At 40.6% G+C, this 22,488-nt stretch overlaps 2 protein-coding genes across 3 annotated transcripts in view; both read left to right on the top strand.

The window, feature by feature from the left end:
• igsf9ba (immunoglobulin superfamily, member 9Ba) overlaps positions 1-8,222 on the top strand; it is a 77,411-nt gene extending 69,189 nt beyond the window's left edge. Inside the window, exons 20-21 of the mRNA XM_069668927.1 lie at positions 3,401-3,531; positions 3,619-8,222. Coding sequence (XP_069525028.1) covers positions 3,401-3,531; positions 3,619-3,827 — 340 coding nt within the window. The 3' untranslated portion in view covers positions 3,828-8,222. The remainder of the gene's footprint in view (positions 1-3,400; positions 3,532-3,618) is intronic.
• A 1,955-nt stretch (positions 8,223-10,177) lies between these two features.
• arhgap32a (Rho GTPase activating protein 32a) overlaps positions 10,178-22,488 on the top strand; it is a 29,080-nt gene continuing 16,769 nt past the window's right edge. For both annotated transcript variants that reach the window (XM_069668540.1, XM_069668539.1), the window contains exons 1-5: positions 10,178-10,375; positions 17,850-17,963; positions 18,871-18,976; positions 21,068-21,159; positions 21,420-21,504. In XM_069668540.1, coding sequence (XP_069524641.1) covers positions 17,875-17,963; positions 18,871-18,976; positions 21,068-21,159; positions 21,420-21,504 — 372 coding nt within the window. In that variant the 5' untranslated portion in view covers positions 10,178-10,375; positions 17,850-17,874. The remainder of the gene's footprint in view (positions 10,376-17,849; positions 17,964-18,870; positions 18,977-21,067; positions 21,160-21,419; positions 21,505-22,488) is intronic.

The following is a 22,488-nucleotide window of genomic DNA, read 5'->3' as shown; positions in this document are numbered from 1 at the left end:
AACTTTTGGGTTGCCAGGTTGGTAAAGTCATTAATCGGCATTAACAATGGTAATAAACGATCAGGCCTGTACTTACGCAGCGATAAAAAGTTTGTCACTTTCTAATAAGCCAGTAAGATTAATAAGCCATCTTAACAGTACTTAAAAACTTATATAGGTTATTTCTATAGGGTTCTTACAATAATCGGAGTCTGAGTTTATAACATTTTGGTGGAGGTTCTCTGCCGTTGATTTGAAGAAGATCCGAGGTCAAACTGGCTGATTCAGACTTCACAGCTCTTTCAGACTTTCTAGGCGAGTTTCCAGGAAGTCTCCAAGTGCTGAGGGTCGTCCAAACCCACAATTCATCCCCGCCAACACGTCTAAGTGGGGCCCCACTTGGACGTCATGGGTTAGGTGGGCTTCAACTGGGCTTGGGCTCAGATTGGGCCTTTTAAGTGGCTTGATGTTGGGCTCAATGGGACTTGGATGAATGTACATGGGCTGCAAGTAGGAATACCATTTGACAGTAAATACTGGTACTGGATTGGTGCATTCTACCCAGACAGCCATGTGGGGCCTCCAAATTGGCCGGACCCCAGCTGGATATCGAAGATCAGCCAAGGTGCAACACATTTGGGCTCCACTTGTACATGTTGGCTGGGACTTACTCCACAGGGGCCTCAAATAGATCTTTTGCCGAGAAGTAGACCTCTAGAGAGTCTGCTTGGGACTTCACTAGACTTAACTGATTTAATTGCCGACAGTATGGATGGGACGTTGTAGTTTTTCTAATTGTACAGACAAAAAAAAACCCCCAACAAAGACCTCAAAATTAATGTGTAAAATATTTAAATCATGTCGGCCAGAAATATGAAGAAGTATGGGCTGAAGAGGTTCACAAAATGCATTTTATTTTGTAGTCTCGAACCATGGCAACTTTACATGATGATGATGAACACGTCACAGTACATATGACATAAGTCCATTACGGCTTAGTGCATAAGTCCAGAGGGTAGACGGCAATCAATTATCCTCCGGGTGGTGGGGAAAAGCGAGTCCCAATCTGGCAACCCAACAGTAGTTAATATGGTTTATAACTGTACTAGAAAGCATTAGTAGGTGATTTATTAAACATTTATAAAGAGCGTCTTATAATAAATGAGATAAAATCTCTATAAGCCATTTTTTCATGAAAAAAACATGCAATTAAACCTCATGACATCTAAGAAGCAGTAGATAAGAGCCCCAGTTTAATGCTTTTATACCAACATGAAAACATAGCTGAGACTGATATGACATTATTCCCCCCTAGTAGTTCTCTGCTGTACACATTCCTGCGCCCCCTCACACCCACCTCACAACCCTAGAAGCTACAACCACACAGTGGCTAAAGCCACGAAGCAGAGATTTGCTCCTGCACTATCACTGGCCTTTAAGGGAAGGTAGCTTATAGGGCTGCTGCTGCTTTATAGAGGGTAAGGGTCTTACGTGATTTGTTTTTGATTGATCTCAGCTATCTGGGCAGCGTTGTGACCCGGTCCCCTACGCCGCAATAGGTAAGGGTCGGACCCATGTCTGAGAGGGGAGGGGTCAGCAGGGGGAGGGCTCTAATCACTCTCTCCTTTAAAGGGGAATCGCTTTGGGTTGTGCCTCTGTGCTGGATTCAAGTGAAGTACAACTAATGGTAATAATGACTGCAGGACACATTTGTCGATACACTTTCACGGCACAGTAAGCCTGCTGTGGCGTAGGCTGCAGTAATTAGGCTTGTGAGCAAGCAGGAGGAGTGGTTTTGGACTGTGGAGAAGCATTTTTGTCTTTTGATTGTTTGAATACAGACATGTTTCCCTGCACCAAAAAAGAGAAACAAACAAAAAAAAAAGCCTTGAATCAATAGAGGACGCACATGAATGATAGACTGGAGTATTCCCCTTTAAAGTTTTGTTCCATGTGCAAAATGCCATGCATGCATTCTCTAAACTTCTCTCTACGACCAAACAAATAACAACAATTCTCAAACTAAATTCTTCGTCACATTTGTTGTCCTAAGTGCTTTCGTTTCTCTGTCATGTGACTGTTTTTAATGGCCATTTCCTCTTCCTGTCATGTGACTTGTTCTTTAACGGCCATTTCCTCTTCCTGCCATCTCCTCCCGTCAGCATGGTGAAGCCTCTGTACGCAGTGTTCATGTTTATGAAAGTGTGCTGTACAGTGTTCATGTCTATGGAAATGTACTCTCTTTAACCCGCTGTGGCCTCTGCGCACAGTTTATGTGATGATGGAAATGTTGAGGAATTCTCACATTTGTCTCCCCCTCTCTGCTAATGGCTCTCAATCTCTCTCTCCACAGTGACAAGTGATGGACAGCGTCTCTAAAGCTTTGTGTGTCTTTGCCTTTTGAAACTATTCATGTTTGGCACAACAACCTGACTTAACGAAGCATTAAGTCGGGTTTTGACGCTGTGTGTATTCAGTCGTTTGAAATGCATTGAGCCAACACTGAGCCTCACGAACATGAACGTAAACATGAAGCGTTTGTGAGGTTATTTAGATTCAATTTAACTTTTATTGCATCTTTTTATGAGAGGGACAACAAAACAAGAGTATGAGGTAAAAATACTAGTACGCCTACTCTGACCCTGAGTTACTTTAACTTGATTTTACTAATTGATTATTTTTCATTCAACGTAGCATGTATCACTCATGAAATGAAAATAGTTCATCCAGGGTTGTTTCAAACACGCCTACACTCCACTCTGATATTAGAACACAACCTGATGCATCGACTGTACGCTGAAAATAGTATCCGAATCCACGATCTGTAGTGTTACAGGAACAGTAATTTCACAGTTCCAGCAATTATTTTCATTTTATGAGTTTTATACAGCAAAGAGAACAATATTGCCCACATCTCTGAAGCAGTCACTATTTAAAGACCCAAACCTGCGCGAGCACCGTTATTGCAAATTAAACCTGAATCCTGTTTTAGCACTGTTGCAAAGACTACAAAAAGTGTCCCTGGCTTTAAACTACAATTATGGGACCTAAAATTAGACACTGATTTGACAGTGTTAGCATAAGTCCGATAAATCCTATACTGGGTCTTTAATGTAATGATTGTTGAAGAGGAAACTAGCTGATAAATTCACCAAATCCACTCCCATCTTTTTTCAAATATTCTCTCTTTTCTTTATCTCTCCCTCTTTCTTTCTTTGTGTCTAACTTTTATCATCCATCAATGCAGATAGAAAGTGGAATTTCATCATCTTAGTCAAAGGGCTCTCTTAGACATAGAAGAGCTCATAAAATCACGTGATAGCTCCTATAGCCGTGCAAAGTGCCATTGTGTCTGGGACCGAAACCAAACTCTTGTATTAACGCAGAACAATGTATGCTGTGCTGTCTCTGCTCTCCTCAGGGAACCTCTAGGTGCGTCTAGTGATCCTGCCGGGTCTGAGAGCTTACCAGCACTGCTACACCACTGTATTACTAAAGCCAAGGGCGTGGCTGCCAACAACAATAACAACGCAACCTCCGGAAGGAGAACAGGTTCGTCTGACGGTTATAAAAACAAGGCATGAAATGAATCTTAAAATATGCGGGGTGGTGTGTTACTCCTGTGCTTTTCCCTCTCAGGTGTGTGTCCCTCTCAGACCCAGCAGCAATCTCAGACACCCCAAGAGGGCGAGGATCTCGGCCTCCACAGAAAGAGGAAAAAGCAAAAGAAGAAGAACCCCTATCTCTATTTGACCTCCTTACTGCACCGCAGGAAGTCCGAGGAGGACCAGACAGGCATCCTGGCCAGTGCAGACTCCGAGGGCCCAGATTATGGGACTCTACGCTGACCCGCGCGCCCACCAAGCCATTGGACTCGACTAAACTGACCTCCCCTGAAAAAAAAAAAACACCTCAGCTCTCCTTGCTCCAAGCTAATACATTTCTTATAATCTCTAAAAAGTTCTTTCAGGAGCGGGGGGAAACATCCAGCTGAATACTCCGGGAGGTTGGAAATCTTATTTGCAGACAAGAACAATGGCTTTTCTAAACGGTCGCCACTACTTGTCTCTGAGGAATTTGACTTGAAAATGAACATATATAATGTATATAACTAGTAAAACAAGGGAATTAAGCTTCCTCCTACAGTAATAAAAATGTGTTGGTTGAGTATGTCACAACACGTTAAAGATTTTTCACTCACTGGTCATTGAGGGGTCCATATCTTTAGGTTTTTCAGTGATACAGTGTACTGTGAAGCCTGGTGCGTCCTCACACAGGGACATGAGTCTACCTTTCCTACAATACAAATAGTGTCAGTATTTAAACACAGGGTTCTTACCACAAAATATACCTCAGAGTAAACGCAGAGTTGCTGTAATTCTTGTGGTATACTGTACGTACTTGACCTTTTTACATATGAAACGTATGGATAAAAAGGTTTATATCACACACACACAACGCTCATTCAGACAGATAATATGGCCTAACTTTATCTAATTTAAAAGCTTTTTATTATCAGTAATAGCTGGCATATTGTGTTTGTTTTGATTCATGAATCAACCACTAGAGGACTGTCTTAATTTCAGTGCTAGATGGCGCAGTGTGTTTACACTCATCCTCATAGCAAGGTGTTAAGATACAGATCATAGCCTTCATGAGAAAATAATTGGGACTTACAGGCTCACCAGATGTTGGACTTGTCGGGTTTAGAAGAACAGGGTGAAGAATTGTGAAGTGTACTGTAGTTTGTATTTCATTATTAAGGAATCATTTGTGAAACGTGGCACGTCTCGAGGTGCCTTTTTTTGCCTTTTCTCTTGTTTTTTCTAACATAAACTGCCTTTTTCCTTCGCCTTCTCATGTTCGTCTCTTCGGAGGGGAGGAGTGAGGGACTCCGATACTATGTGTGTTTTTACTTTCTCTGCCAAGGACACATGAGAGAAATGCTACAGAAGATGCATAACTCTTGTTTTTTGTTGTTGTTTTTTTACATTTATATATACTTTAAATGGGTACCTGCTTCAACTGTGTATATTCAAGTAATAGGAAGGAACCAGAATACCCATACGAGTAGGAAAAAAAAGAAAGCGAGAGTCAAAAAAGGCAAATAAATGAAAAAGTAGAGAAGAGCTGCACATGTTCAGACAGGATGTTAATGTTTAACACGTGTTTAAAGGAGAATGTGATTGCTCCATAAAGCAATGGGAAATCTTCAAACAATGGCCACCCTGACTGTTTATCTTTAACAACTGTATATTACTTGCTAGCTACTTCTCTGTATGTTTGTTAATTTTTCAACACTAACCGATAATGAATGTATGTTTTGCTGTACAGGAAATGAATGTCCCGATGTCACAGTACATTGAATGACCCATTGCGATGTTTAGAGTGCGGCTGCGATTGGTGAGACGAGCAGCCAGCACATTAAGTCCAAATTTTGTTTCCACTTCTCTGTAATAACCCAAGCTCCCTTTGTTCCGACGGCTACGGTTTCTTTTTAAGGCCAACACTATAGTTCAAAATCACATCAGATACGTTCCTATCTGCTACCAACACATCAGAGGTTATCCGACAAATATCCACATGAATGAATCGACTCAATGTCTGCTTATTGAAATCTCTTTTGACAAGTGAGAGAGTGAAGATTGCCTGAAAAGTGAGCATCAAAGTGCGTATTCTACTTTAAATAATTGGTTTCGTGTACAGTAAGATATTAGGGGGAAAAAAAATCTATATTTGTTATGTACTGTACATGGTATGTATTGTATTTGTAAAGATAAATCAAACCATGTTTTACAGAAGTGTACAAGGATGTATGAAAAGAAGGGAGGGATCCCAAGGAAAAAGAAATTAGATTATATATAAAAGTATTTGCTTACAGTACGGCTTTAAGTGGATAATGTTTCTAAAACATTTTAAGGTGCCTCATTTGTCATATTTTAGCAGACGTTATTTTATCTGAGAAGAAAAGAAACCTTAATGTTAGTACCGTACGATGTATTACCGCCATAGCCCGCTGGCTGCACAAGTTGCGTAGTATTTTCTCTGATGTATAGTACGTGAATGCCCATTGGAAAAAGCTTTAGAAGCAGAAGTGTGTCGCCCTCTATAATAATATTCCTGGAACAAAGTAATACTGTATTTCGCCCGTTCATGAGCACACGTGTAGATTCACTCCAGATCTGTCGCCTTCAGGTGTCCAAAGCAAATAAAACTGAAGGAAATGTTTTTTCTAAAGAGTCGCAGACATGCTATAGTCATGTACAAACCGTGCTGTGGAGGAAAATTGTGTTTACATTAGTTTGATACAGAAAAGTGTGTTAGGGCATAGTTGCTTTGAACATTACGACTTGGTGCTATGTTTAACTTTGTGGTGCTGTAGAATAGAGATCTAAAGATTTTTTTTTTTCTGTTTCCACAAGCAACTCTTCGGGGCCCTGTGTGTTGGAGCAACTAAACTAGCTCTGGTAGACACTAATAGGTCCTTATCATAACAGTATCATGGTGTGATGACAGTGATAGACAATACTGGAAAATAGTAGTATAACCTCAAATAATAGAGACTTTGTGACATTGAAATGAACTCAAAGATGACCTGTTTTCTATCGTGTGTTTGCAATGTCTGTCTGTGCTTCCAAGGTACCCTCTCTAAAGTATATCTGTGATGATATTGAGAATATTAACCCAGCCTAAAAAGGAGAAACATAACCTGATTTTAGATTAGTACACGCCACAGGACACATGGGAGGGAATCTGAGAGCATCGTCAGGTCACGAGGAGGGGATCTTTTCTACACACTTCCTGTAGGTCTACCATCTTCGGTTAACAGCACTGTTTTTCAAGCACACTACTGCAGGGAGGCGATAAAAAAAACCGTCTCACGTCATCTCACCACTGTTTTTGACAATAGATTTCCTACTAGTACTGTACAGTATAGCCATGAGTAGTCACCAGACCACATTTGTATTTATTATTGCTGATTCTCCTGGTTGAAAGGTATTGGGAAGGCTCATATGTATCCTCCACGTGGGTTTTTACGAATGGATGTTGTCTTCCGGGCTCTTTTTTGCATATTCAACAGAAACATGTACAGTGTTTTAAGAGGGCTGCTTTGGACGTACTGTTAGCTCAATTATTATTTTGTCTGTTTTATTTTCAATTTTTCTGCTTACAGCTTTTAGTGCATCACTAGGTGCTGGTAGGATGATACTTAGAAACCGATTTGATTTTTTATTGTATTAATCTTGCATGTAGAGACAATACAAGAGAAAAAAAAACAAAAAAATACGCCTATTTAGCAATCATTCATGGACATCCGAGCTGGTTGTTATTGGACGGAAAATAGAAATATGTAGTATTTTCTATATTCTCTGTTTTTTCATGTGTACCAGCACTGAGAAACTAGAATGTATTATTATTATCGTAGGCTACAATAAGCACTACATCGTTGACTGTTTTAGCTAATGCTCATACTCAAGCAAACCAAGTAGTGCTTAAAAAGGAAGAAAATTTAATACATTTCATTTCATTGTCATCCACTGAACTCTGTGCTGTACATCACATGTTTACATTCTGTATTATATGTTGTTTATTCCGTTTTTTTGTACATAATTTGTCTCCATAATGTTCTTTAATGTTCATATGTAAATATTTCAAAGCAAAAACATTTTTTACTTTTCTCTATTTTAAAATGATAACCTGATGTTTCTTTTCTTTTGTCAGTTTTTTAGGATTGTCATTCTGTTCGGTCACGACATCAGGTGTTACGCTTCACTTAACTTCTTTTGTGAGCAATTAACTCATACTGTATGGTGCTGTACCAAAGCCTTATGTATAATATTTGTATTACTTTTCTCTCGTTTGCCACTGCTGTCCAGTGAATTCTGTATCGTCTGAGATCATGTCTTACTCACTCTTCATGTTCAACTGCCATGGATCTCTTTTCTTTATTGAGTAAACAGAAACCTGAATGAACTCTGATGTAAAAAAAAAGAAAAAAAACACTCATGGCCTGTAACCAACTGGCCTGGATATAAAGTGACAGTCGCCATGAAAAGCCTTTATAGGGAAAACGCACAGGCTCACTCCTGGTGGCTCCTCATGACGTAGACATGGGCCTAGCACATGATCTATGCTCTATCTATGGCATGTCTGTGAGAATATGAAAGCAGTGTTGTATTCATGTCACCATATCATTTCAAATGCTTAGTCCCATACGAAAATTTTCCTCTCAAATTTTTGTATTTTGATATAATAAAAAAATCAAAAGAGGTTTCATTTTATTGTGTTTTCTTTTGGGAGCTCCTCTGATCCCGATCTGTGAGGAGAAAGGTGTAGTTCATGTGCTGAACACAGGGTGTAAGTGTTGGGCAAGATAGTGTGGTCGAAGGAGCAGCTTAATCAGGTCAATGATTTTTTTGGGTATTTTTGGGACAGCAGCCCAGAAGTTATATTGCTTTTTTACTAGGAGAAAAAAGTTACACTTATGTTAGGACTAAAGTATTATGTCTGACAAATTGAGCTTAATTTAAAAAGAAATATATTCAATGATTAATATTTTCACCCCAGCTCTGCCGTCTCCACCCAAAGGTTAAGAAATGAATAGTGTGGCGGCTGAACCAGAACAAGGAAAGCAAATAGCATGAACGAGGATGAGGTCTGTCAGAATGACCTTTGTGCTTTTGTTCAAATTCCCCCTGGCAGGCTGGGAAACAAACAAATGAGCAGTCATTTGCATTCACCTGAGGAAAATGAGCGGTTTATACTCTGGTTAGACATCAAACCTTTAAAGAGCAGGTCCTATAAATGTTACAGTGGCCTGTCGGTTTTTTCAGCATTCATTTACATGTAAGACAAGTTCTTCGAATGACTATTTTAGGCAGCAACTCAGAATAATCCTCATTATCCAATAATTTGTCAATTGTTTTCCTTTTGATTTATTAGATAGTCTAATTGTTTGGTCAACGAAATGTCCTAAAACAAAAGAGGAAAACATCTGTCACAATTTCCCAGAAAAAAACTGTAACATCGCAAATATAAAATTATAGTTCAACATTTTAAATAGTAAACAGTTTGGCTTTCTTGCCAAGGGTTAGATAAGAAGAGGGATTCCACTATCATGACTTGTCATTTAAATATAAGGCCACATGCCAGCAGCTGGTTAGTTTAGCTCAGCATAGGCTGGTATGAAGGGAAACAGCTAGTATGACTTTGTTTATAGCCCACACAGCACCATAAAATCAACATACTATGTCTAATATGACTATGTATGATTTACTCTATAGCCTACATTAAAACAATTGTTTTTCAAACGTTATTGCGGTTTCATGAAGCAGTTAAAAGCCTTTCTGACCGATGGCAGTTACTTCCTGGTGCCTTGTCGTCACCGGTGTCGTCACTGTCAGGTTGCTAGGCAACCAACTCAGACTTACGGAAGTTGGTGCCATTTGCCTTTTTTATGGTTTTTGAACGGATGTGAGTGTTAATGAGTGAGCTTTCGAGGTGATGGTTAGCATATAGTTTGAACTTTGGACTAGCTAGGAAAGTCTTGCCATTCCTAGTCTTCATCAAGCTAGCTGTCTCTTTGATAGCTTGATGTTTAACTTAAATACATAAGAGTCATATGTTCATTATCCCAAAGTTTTGATTGATGATTTCTATGTTGCTTGATAAATGACAGAAATTATTAATATAATTGATTTATTGATAAATCTTTTGGTTACAGTAGCCCAAAATGTCAGTAATGCTACAGTCAGCTAGGATCAAACAGGATAATTCAAATGGTCTGATTGGCTCTAGCAGAAAAAGTAATAGCTGAATTTCACATTATCTCCTTCAGTAGACAAGCACAATAAGATGATGTATGAGGATGAAGTGATTTTGCACACCAGGTTTCACTCCTCTCAGTGTTACCACCCCACCTACACTACATGGTTATGTAATTCTGTACCAGGCATTACCTAACACCATACAATTTGCCAGATGGGGCTCCTCTGGCTGGGGAATATTATCAAACAGGGGCTGCATGCGCACTCTCACGCCTTCATCATACTCGGGTCCTTGACATTGAAAGGTCTGGGAACCCCTGGGGCTAAATTATCCCGGGCGCGGGCACGTGATCAGTTGTGCGCGCTCCCGCTGGCGAGTGCAGATTCTCAGCAGTCAGGCAGACAGTCGCGGCTCTCCGGGATGACTCCCACACTGCCTCAGCGATGTCGCACCCTAGCACAGTTTTTATCCTAAAACCCATCTACCTCTGGAGCCTGCGTGTGTGCGTGTGTGTGTCCGAGATGAGCGTTTCTGCAGTGCGATGCTGACAGCATGTTTCCTCGTCGAGAAGCTCCGCGCTGTGCAGCATAGAGGAGGCAGCAGAGTGGAACAACGTGCACAGTTACAGGTAGGCTGTTTGAACGGGGATTGTCTGTAACTACCACGTAGATACAACTAGACTGGTGTTTAACCTGCTTATACAGCCCTGAAGATGTCATCCTGACACCTGATCCAGGCGTTTTTTTCCAACTGAGCAAGTCAACATTGAAGCTTAAAAATGACCGTTCATATATTCATATGTGTGTGCTTATGTGGGTGTGTGTTTATGCATGACGCTGACCAGGCCCAACAGGTCAGAGTACACTTGGTGGTTAACTTTATTCCCCCCAGTGGTTTCCAGTTCAGTTACCTGCGTTTTTTCCTTGTAGCTACTGTAAGATTGATTACATCACAGGTTATGAAAACAAACCTCAGTTTGTCAGTGTAGGATTTTGGTCCTTTTTTCTGTCTTGGTCCATTCTAGTAATCGCTGTAATGCAGTGGGTGGATACCATGAAAAAGACCTGTTTTATCTATTGCAATACAGTGCAACAACCCTGCAGAAAGTGCTTCCTTTGTGAAGCATAAATTTCTTTTATTTCTTTATAAGGCCTGTGTCATAGACTTGTGTTGGAAGGTTTGTGGACAAAATAAAAGAAACATGTTAGCTATTAGACTGTAAGCGAATAGTCTGTTAAACTGATACCAATTTTGAGAGTTGAGCAAATATCATAGTGATTTTTGGGAGGCAAACGTCAGAACTGTTTCTGCTATATGACACACCAAACCATTTGCAGTGCTCAAGTTAAGAATCAGTAGATTATCAATAAAGAAAATAATCATTATTTGCAGCCCTACAACCTGTACCCACAATACATAGTACTTGTATCAGTGTTGTAAAAGGTTGGGACAAAAAAATAAATAGGTAAATGAGAGGTACTTCATGTTGATCGACAATGGTTAATCCCTCTGGATTCAATATTTTAGGGATAAGAACTGTCTGGATATTGATCGATGTTGATTGAATTTCTGTGGGTCCTTCATTTGTAAAGATTTGTTGCTGTTATTCATCAGCTTGTGTGGAGTTGGTCGGACAATAAGGCATTACATCATGCTTTAGGAGATCATTTTTTCACTCATCGAAACATTTAAAGAACAAATCAGTCAACAATCAGATAGAATCAAGAAATAGAAATGGATTTATTGCACCCCTACATACTGTGAAGCTTTACACACACAGTAAACAAAACTTAACTAGTTTTAAGGTGTTTTATATTGAGCTAAAATTATTAGTTGGTTAGGACTGAAAGAAAAGTAATCCAGGCAAAACTGGTTAATCAATAAAGTAATGTTTGAAGCAACAAATCCCAAAAGCGGAATAAAAAAAAAAGTTGCGTGATGGCATTATTTTGGGATTTTTTACGGGCATTTTTCAAACATTTTTTGGCAGTTTAAAAACCAACTGATTGACAGATTATTCGTCTAAAGAAAATGTGTGATGCCTGTACTTACAATTAAAATTCCTTCTTGCGTGTTGTGTCTTGTAGTGACCAAATGATTATTTGGTGTTAGATGATGTTATACAGTCCAATACTACAGCACAATCACAGCCTCAAAAATGAATACCAAGGTTGATTCAACATGTCTCATATGAGCTTTTCAGACGCAGTGGTTGTTGCAGGGATATTGTATTGGATTGCATTATGTTAGAGGGCTGATGTGATGTTGTATCACTGTGAGGGAGTTTTCGTAACACCCGTAGTACTTAGCCAGTCTGTGGCGTGGCTGCATCATCCAGATTCTAATCCTGAAGCTTTGTCCCTCTTGCTCTTATTCTGTATTTTTACTGCGTCGTCTATTTAAGAGAAAGAACATTAGTGCTAAAAACAGAAAGGCCTTTGGTCCACTGTAAGGCTTAGGTGGCAGATCGGCTTGTTGATTAAATATTTGGGTCTTTGTTGTGAACAACTTAATCGCCCTGCTGTTCATCCCGCTCTCGTGCCCTTCATCTGGGATCACGGTGACTCTGAAGGTTGCAGGACATAGATTGAGATTGAGCGACGGCGACTCAGTGTGAGATGAAATAAAGTTAATCTCACTCTGGTCGATTTCAAGAAGATTATAGGGTCAAATGGCTCCACCTCCTCCTCCTCCTCCTCCTCCCACAAAGAGTGAGATGAGTGATAAATCTCCAGTAGGAGTAAGAAAATGTTCGGCGTTGTGTCTTACCGAGCAGCAGCAGATTTGGCATCTGAATCCTGCAAGGTAGAGGAGTGATGATGTCATCGTCTCAGGCACATGACGATGATGGCGATGACGGCGGTGGTGGCGATGTGTCAAACCTTGTGTTGGTCAAAGGTTTCTTTAAAGCCTCATTTCCCTCCTCGTGCTGCCTCATCCTCAGTCTGGAGGAGCATCAAGTCACGATGGACGGGAGAGAGGTTACCATGGCAACCGTGGGCCTTTTCTCCAATGCGTCTCTGGCTTGTGTTGACTGCATTCAGGGCTGAGGAAGAGGAGTGCATTAGACCAACTTCCTTTCACATCATCTGAGAGAGAAGATGTTTGTTTTGCGTCACAATCCCGTTTTTTCAAAAGACTAATTAAAGCTGCTGTTGTTACTTTATTTTCTGGCATTTGATCACATGATTACATGTAATAGAAAACTATCTGAGGAGAATTATCATCCGACAGTTTCCATGATCTTCTTTAAGCTTATTGTTTTGGTTTTCCAGCCTGCAACTGTTTTGGTTCACTCACAGCTCTCATATGAATTGTTTTCAGGCACAACAGGCAGCTCTTAGTTAAAACAGCTCTATGAACATACTGTGTGATACCTCTACAGCACAAAACCACAGATGGAAAATTTAGGGACTAGTGGAACATCACCCAGCTAAAGAACCAGATATTTCCCTCCAAAATTGATAGAGACCAAGAACAGAAGTTAAAGATATAATCTCGAAGATTTCAGCTGCGTTCTCTTTGGCGGCACCTTATGGAGATAAACATTAAAGAGGAGTACACTTCCCACATATCCAGACATCAACGGTTGGCTCCCTTTGTAACGGTTGTAACTCTTGATTTTCCTCGCTTTCCTTTTCAGACTGTCTGCCTTCATTTGAGCGTCGAATTTGTTTCTTTTTCTTTGGATTTTCACTTATTGTTGAAGTTGTATCTGTAGTCATCCATCTTTTCTTTGTTTGTTCAGCCATAGTAGATTACTGTTTACTCGCAACACTTGCAGAGAGCGGAAAAGCAGCCACTTAGCTCCGCCTACCCTCTCTGGCAGACCAACCACTGCTGGCTGATGGAAAACGCGTCACTAACTGGGCGCTGCTTGTATTTTCCGTAAAAGTCACCACTGACAACCAGTCTGTAATAATACTATATACTGCAAATGCAAAGGCTTTCATCGGTGGGCCATAGGCTCAATCACCATTGTGTTACCTCATTCGGTGATAGATCGTGACCTAACAGACATTTATTTGCATGAAAATCTTCAAGATTGTATCTTTAAATAAGGGAAAGTATTGGACTTACATCAGTTTTAACACAAATACAACTCCAAATGAATAATAATGCTGTGTTGTATCTGACGGATGTGAAAGTTAGCATCTGTGTTCATAAAATATACAAGAACTCACCTGCAAGTGAAACACTTGAGGTACAGAAATGTAATGTTTCTAACATGAAAGTATAGCTCCTTTCACACACGCACTGCACTCCTGAAAATGTCCCACCATTTTCCCGGTGTCCTGCATGTGTAAATGCAAATGGACCAAATTTCCACTCTGACTTTATGCTGTCTTTTCCTGCCAGCCGCCGCCTACAATGTCCGCAAGAAGTCGACATGAGCCGATGTGTGAATGCAGCAGGTAATACTCAGAAACATTGACTGCGAGCGAGTGGGCTGGGTGATGATGTTTATATCATATGACAGGTGTGAAGCTAGAAGAGCTGCACATAACAGGATGATTTAAAACATGCAACGTTGAAGAAGAAGGATCATTTACAAGAAGACAGTAGCAAAGATGCAAATTAGAGATGAAGAGATTCGGTAACTTCTGCCTGTTAGGGCTGATTCTGAAATGGTTAGCCAGTTGCGGTGACCACAGCGTACTATTTACGTCATATCCTGTCCGATGAGGCCCATAATAGTACTACCTAATATCCACATATGAGCTATTAGCATTCATATGTGTTCTGTTTTATGTTCCCTCTCCTCCTCCTCAGCTTTCCCTCCTCCTCTTATATGTGAAGAAGAAGCTGTGACTCACTAAGACGCATCTGCTTTGCGTTAGCATCTACAAATATGTAGGCAGTCGTCCTTCATGTTAACATACTCGCTGATACCGGTTTCATAAACAGCGTGTAAGATCGTGTAGGCTGCCCTATTTTCACTTGAAAACGCCATGTAGGCCATCTGATACCAGGGCAGCATCCTCCTGTGCTGCTTCTGTCTCGTGACATCGGAACAAAGCCTTTCTGCACCTTTAAGTGTGTGTGACAGGTGGAGGAGCGTCTTTATTGTTGCGTTTGGAATTGACTACTTTGTTCTTCTGATGAGGCTGATAAATGAGAAAGTGGTTTCTACCGGTGGACGGACATTAAGCGAGTTAAAGGCGTTTTGTGTCACCTGATTTGACTCTGTTCTATTTTTCGCGCCTGTGATGCTGCATAAAGTGTCAGCATGTACCGCCCATTTTTCTCTGCCATGGTCAATGACACACACACACAGCAAGATCACCTCTGTTTTTTTCACAATCCTGACAGCCTGTTCTATTTATAGCGCAAACTATTTGGGGCATTTCCAAAATAGTCTACTTTTGATGTATTGTGGTGCTGCCTATAAGAACGCCAACTCGTTCATACGATGTTCTCTTTTGTCTTAAAGAAGAAAACTCGCCGGCCTCTTCTGCAATGTGAGGTACAGCGTGTTCTTACACTTGAAAAGACTCGCTGTCCGTCTAATGTGGTACAATCAGCGAGGTCAGGCATTCTACTGTGTACCATGCAACATTTTTTAGCACTGAATGCACGCAGCAGCTAGGAACCTATGCCCTATTTGCACAATGTAACCAAAACATTGTGAATGAGATCGAGATAATGACCATTTGTGGATGGCTGTGGAATTGTCCTACATATTAAAGACTTACCAAAAGGCACTTATTATATTACAAGTACTCCTATCATACCAGTTCTGCATAATTTGGTGACACTTTTTAACACAGGTACTTCATGTAACACTTTGCAACAGTAAATTAATTGGCTCTCTGTGTAATGTTTTGGCTCTCCTCTGGCAAGGTGATGCTTTCAATGAGAGAGGAGATACAGTGTGAGATGAGGATAGAGTGGAGTCCATGGCCTGCGCTCATGTCTGCCTGCTCGCATTCTGCTGAGTCAGGAGGTTTTTGTGGAAGTCCGTCAGCAGCAACTCAATGAGGCTACGGGCCAGAGGGGCTTGTGGGAAACTGCTACTCCAGCAGGGGCTAATGAGGCCTGTTTTTGTGCCTTGACATGACTGTGTAACGCCAAACAGCCGCTTACATCAGAACAGTAGTTATGGGAAGATTGTAGAGGAACACGAGTTAGAGTCTTGTTTCGCTTCGTCAGGACATTCCTGCTTTCACTCTGTTTACAGCACATAAAGAGAGGAGGAGTAAAAATGGAGTCTGTTATGAAGTGGGAGTGATGGGGGCTCTCACAGTGTCTTATGAGTGAAATTGGTCAACGCACGTGAAAATATATTCATAAAAAACAGAAGGTGGGCTAATATCACATATTTTTCTGTGTAATATTTTTGAAACGGCATGTTATTTTTACAACAGGATATGAAATTTGCAAATACAATTTAAGAACCTCTAAATTCATCTTTTTTATCACCAGTTGCCGGACGCTACAACCAATCAGACCAATGTAACCTGTGACATAGCAGCAGGCTACTAGGCTAGGTAGCTAGCTACAACATTCAATTCCAGCTCAAGACAGTATGTTTCTCATTACATGGTTTAGAAGCTAACAACCATTTGTAGCTATTTGTACTACCACCCTGCTGCAGCCATCTTGGTTGTTTACCAACAAGCTTCCATGGCGCCTCTCTGTACCGTCATTGCAATAAGCTCTCCCCAAAATAAAGGATGATTTTCATTGGCTCGACCAAGGCCAGGTCGGCCGGAAAAATGTCTGAACTGGAGCTGCACCAGAAACATCCACCAGAGCAAATAAAACATGAGCTCACAGATTCGTCTGGTTCCCACACTAGTTACAATATTAAACAATTGCTCTACTGGGAATAATGGTCCAGCCCAAACCACGAGAAACAACCGCAGACCAAAAGTACACAAAGGGAAGTCTACATAGCTAATACTTCCTGTAAGCGAGAACAACTTGGCCCTTTGGTTTCTGTATGCTAGTGAGTTTGCAGCAACTTGATCTAACTCTGGGTTATGCACTGTGTTAGCGACGCAGCATGGTGGTGAAGTAGCATTGTTGCCTCACAGCAAGAACGCTGCTGACAAAGGTTCCCTTCCACACACAGGTTATGAAGACAATGCAACTCTAAAATAGCACATGGGTGTCTGAATTATCATAATTGGCCGTAGGTGGGAATGTAAATCGTTGTACATCTCTTTGTATAAACCCTCCAGGGTGAACTCTACCTCTCTCCCAGTGTGAGCTGGGGTTGGCTCCAGCTTCCAGGATAAGGATGGATGGCCGCCATGTGAGCAACACATAAACTCAAAGTCTTAAGACAAAATCTTGGCCAAGGGCCCCTCTTAAAGAGAGGGCCAAAAGATTAGGTAATAGTAAGGACACAGGGTTAGTTTTTATAATATTTAAGTCTAAAGAAATACAAAGTGAACCCATGTGTTTGTTTGCATCCTGCAGTCATGCCAAGTCTGAAAAACAACATGGATACTGGATTTTCTGACCCATTTTTTTATGGAGACACACAAGGCACATTTCTTTTTGAAAGAGGAGGAATGTGACAGCTTTAGCTCGACATACTTGTTTTTTTGACCCGGCTTGATAGGGGTTGCTTTTCTTTCCATTCTGTGCTTATGATACTTAGGTTCATATGTGTACAGTCTGGGGGGAAAATGCAGGTTTCAGTTGTTCTTGTAATGAAAAAAAGAAGCTAAAGTTATGCATCCATAAAATCAAGCCGAATCCTGCATATGTTATCCAGGGACATGTGCTGAAGCATGCATGTGCTATGACAATCTTGACACTTCCTTGAGGAAAATATGAGTCCATTTTTGTTTCCAGCTAAAACCTGTCAGTGCCATGTTTTAGAGCAGCTGATATTCTCATGAAACCATCTCATGAATTTGCAGCCTGACATGCATTATCACTGAAGCAGCTCCGGGCACTGTAGCATGATGTCATTGCAGATTACAGTCTGGGCTCTGTGGATTGTAGCCTTGAGAGTCTCCGCAGCCTCAAGTGGGTTGACGTCTGGCGGCATCATTGCATCGGACTTTTCCTCCCATCCCCTCCTCCTCTAACCACCCACCAATCCTCGCTCTCTTTCTTTCCCTCCTACTCACGTTTCTCTACAGCGCGCTGTTGCAGTCAGGCAGCATCATGGAGGCTGGATGTGTGGTTGCCGCGGTGATTGAGAATGCTGCCTCAGGACCCCAGGGTGAACCAGGAAGTAGTGACGTCCTTGAGGGGTGAGTTACCCTCGTTTTCTGAGTTTAATGTCAGCTGATCAGAACTATGTAAGCCATATAGATTTGCACTGTGAGAAGTATGTGTGCATGTACCTGCATGTTAATTTTATGCGTGAATAAATCTAGGAGCAGGGTAATGTTTGGACAAAAAACGACCCTGTTCTCAGAGAGAAAATGTTCCTGTTAAAGCCTAACCAGCTCCAGCGCTCAGTACATTTCCTATGAATTTAAATCATGCTTTTGCAATTATATCTGTCACTGTGAATCACATAAATTAAACTGCGCGTCAGTGTTCTTGGCCTCATCTCCTGATCTCATAATGCTGAATCCTTGTGACAAATCCGAGGCCTCTGTCTCTCCTCTCTCTTTGTTGCTCATAAAAGTTGAGCTGAATGCACCTCACCCTCCTCTCCCGAGTACATTGAGTCACATTTCAAGTGACGGTTTTGTGAAGCACTCCCTTGTGGGTGGATTGCCTTTATGGCTCTCTGAATAGAGAAGCATTGCTTTCCTGAGCGCATACAAAAGACACCATGGCTTTTTGTTGACCCTTCCATCCAGTGAAATGCTTTAGTGAGATTATTTTGCTACATCAAGGATTTGTTCCCGTCCAGATCTGATTGTACAAGATGCTTATGTCCTCATGTTTTTATCAAAACACTCCACTTGTAATATTTGAGATTCAAACACCACAAATGAAAGTACAACATGTTTTTTGGGCCATGCTAGTGCAGTGTCATGATTTGAGCCTGTGTATTCATCCTCCTCACTTGCTCCCTCTGGTGTATTTGAACAAAAACTACACATCTTATTTTAAAACCCTCAGACTACATGGATGTTTAATTGTGTCACGCCATCATTCTTGTGTTATTAACTCTTGTATTCGATGGCCTGTCTGTTTCTGCAGAGATTTGCTACCGACTACTGACCTGGACAAAGACGATGCCTTACCTCAAGCTACCAACAGTAATCCTCCAGATGAGAAACAGCCACAGGAGACATCCACTGCCATGGTACACGCCCACACACACGCACACGCACAGATAACTCTGACTCATCACTTACACATACAATACATAAACAAATGCCAACTGACATGCCGCCCTACTTCTATGTGTCTGCGTTTGTTGTTAAAGAGACTCAGAGCATGATGTCACCACCAAATGATGTCACTGAGGTCACATGCAATCATGTGAGAGTCAGTAATCACAGTGATAAAGGTGTGACAAGGTGTGCAGCTGCACTGTGGGAGGTCTCACCTTCACTTTGGGAATGAGAGAGAGGTAGCGTGTTTGAGAGCTGCTGTGGTGAAGATGTCACCACAATATTGTCAAATACAAGTGATGTCATCACCCCTCCCCCCCAGTTTACATCTGGATACTCTGGTTTATGTAATAATCCTCCCCAGTGGCTCTTTCTTTAAAAATATGACCTCTTGTTGGAATGAATGTCTCTTAGATGGGTAAAAGAAAAAATAGGTTTTAAGCAGTGGATTTGGTGTTTTTGCTTATATTCTTTTCAAATGACGTGCACGAACAAACAAGTTGATTGTAATTACCATTATAAATAGTAATCATCAAATCCTCAAATAGTATTTAAAGAGACACGTGTCAAAAAATCACTCTAACGTTCACATATTCATTTATACTAAATGATGTCATCCATCCCTCTGTCACTTAGCTTTCAGCTTATCCTTCCAGGGTTGCACGTGACTGCAGCCGATCCCAGCTTACATTTGGCAAGAGGCAGGCTACACATGATATATTATTACATGCATATATTACATTACAGTACTGTAACATGATATAGCATTAGTATAAAAAAGAGTAATGTAGAATTGCAAAGCATCACCGTCCTGTAACATATGATAGCATGATAGTATTTGTATAAAAGAACAATGTAGCTCAGAAAGGCCTATCATAGAATTTTAGTCTCACAAGCATAGCATCAAATAACATTAATATAAAAAGATATGGCCGAGCTTAACAAAGCAAAGCATTATATAAAACTACAGTAGCATAAGATAACATAACATTAGTATCAAAACGAAATGGCCTAACATAAAAAGACGTAGCATAAAAGTATGTTTGCATATATAGCGGAGCATAGATAGCATAGCATTAGCATAACACACCGTAGCTGAAAAACATTACAGTAACATAATGTGACAGAACATTAGCATACAATGACAAAATATAGAATCACAAAGAACATTACTGTAGCATTTGATAGCTTAACAGTATTAGCATAAAGTAGCATAAAACAGCATAAAATGCTATTGGCTCAAAAAATGATAACATTGCAAAGCATAGCATAAAATAACAATAGTATAAGATAGTATAATATAACATCAGCATAAAATAACCGTCAAAGCTAGCATATCAGTGGATAGCATAAAAGTACAGCATAGCAGTGTTTCAGCCCACATGTGCGATGCTGCCTTTATTTATCTGCTGCTTTTTCCTTGTTACCAAAGACACACCAGGAACTACTTTTTGCTGCGCATTTAAATCTGAATATGTGCACAAATTAGGGCTACATGATATATATCGTTTCACAATTGCTATGTGCGCATGTGCAATAGTCACATCGCAGGTGCGATAGTAAAGCAAATCAAGTTGCTACTTTATTGTTGCTCGGTGCAAAACGAAAACTCACTAGTTTTTCATTTTCCATGAGTAATCTACAGGAAAAGTCCGCCTGTTATCACAATAGCATAACATTCCATTAGCATTAAGTAATGTAAGACACCTTAACACAGAAAAGCATAGCGACAGCAGCATAGGTTAGCAAACCATTAGCATAAGATAACATCAACTTCTTAGCAATTCGAAACATACACATAAAAAAGATAACATTACATGGACATGACCACACAGAAAATAAGATATTAACAACTGAATAATATGTCATATAGCATTAGCACACATTAAACTCACTACTTTATTTTTATATCACATGTTTAAGTTGGTCTACTCTGTGTATTTTGCGGCATCACCAGTTCTCTTGTAATCAACACAATTATTCTCGACTGTAATCTCTCCTCCGTCAGTCGTTCGATCTCTGACTGACAGTTATTGATGTCTGCTCTCTCCGTTTGGCAGGTGAGGAGCGATGATATCACAGAGCTACCAGCTGAGCCCCTCCTGCGCTCCTGCGTCAGCACGGCTAGCATGAAGGTCAAGAACGTGAAGAAGTAGGTGCTCTGTGTGACAGTGTTGCTGCTATTATAGGCTGTAAAACAGGGCTCTTATCCAGGCCAGGGAAATGACGACCTATAAAACGACGGGCGCGGCACAGACAGACGAGTCAGCCTGCTGCATCTTTAACCCTCTTCCCTCACACATCGGCTAATCTCTTTTTCTTTTCCCCTCTTTTTCTTTGCTTTTCTCTCCATCATGGTGTCAGTGTGGTGAATACTGATTAGCTGCTCTTGCTTTTTGTTTTTTTTTCTAGGCTGACGTTCCCAAGAGGTCACTTCCCCAGGTTGGAAGAGTGTGCCCATTTCCACTATGAGACTGTTGACTTTGGCAATGTTCAGGTGAGCACTGAAAATACTTACTCTGTGACTTCAGCAGAAGGGAGTTACTATGTTTAGTAATTGTGTCTTTGGCTGGAGTTCAATGGCGGCTTTGGTGAATCACTCCAGAAGTGCATCAGTCTTGAAATGCAATGTGGCAGTTAGATCAATACCCTTGTTTGTCTGTTTCAAACGGCCCTCATTACTCGATTCTTCCATCTTTTTCCTGAGATGCTTGTGTGTCGTTTTATCAAAAGAACTGTTAAGCATTTATTGCACAAATCATTATGTTTTCTCTATTGAAGATTGTATTAGTCTCATTCCTATTAAAGCCATGATCCCACTACAGCAGTGTGTTAATCCTCGGTATTACAGTGTATCAATGTCAGACTCTGTAAACCTGTGACCCCGCCTTATTAATTTGACTAAACCGTATGGTGAGTCAGTCAGTGAGTGAATGAGATCCAGTAGTTTCCTGGATAAACAGCTGAATCTGTCCAGGAAATATGACTCATTTTGACAGTGAAAACCTGTTCTGTCAAAACAATAGGGGGTGTGAGAAAGTGTGCTGACAGTTTAATACAGTTGGAGGTAACTGCTCTGATTTGCCTCATATTTAAGTTAATTGATTCATTTGATTCAGACTGAATATCTCAATAACTATTTGTTGGATTTCCATTAAAGTTCATAAATGAATTCCTGCAGCTTCCAGAGAGGGAATTCAAATTTTTTTGTATGTTATAGTTTATTCGAAGAAAAGGGACGATGCACATTACTCAACATTCGAACAAAATGTAAATGCATCCGAGTTAGCCGAAGTTTTCATCGGTAGTTTGAGATAAAAACGTACAATACAGACAACAACATTAAACAACATGAGTGCATAGATGATATGCAAACTGTTCAAGCAGTCAGTGTAGTCAATGCAGTCTTGACATTACACTTTAAAGAATGATGTGATGGGGACTCTCTTATTGACTGTGGTACTGAACTCCACTGATGTGA

This window comes from Semicossyphus pulcher, unplaced genomic scaffold (assembly GCF_022749685.1).
Source record: "Semicossyphus pulcher isolate SPU_LCO1_2020_fin unplaced genomic scaffold, fSemPul1.0.p SCAF_19, whole genome shotgun sequence".
Taxonomy (NCBI): Eukaryota; Metazoa; Chordata; class Actinopteri; order Labriformes; family Labridae; genus Semicossyphus; species Semicossyphus pulcher.
Note: the sequence above shows the minus strand (reverse complement) of the source record. Positions and strands in the feature narration are given on the sequence as shown.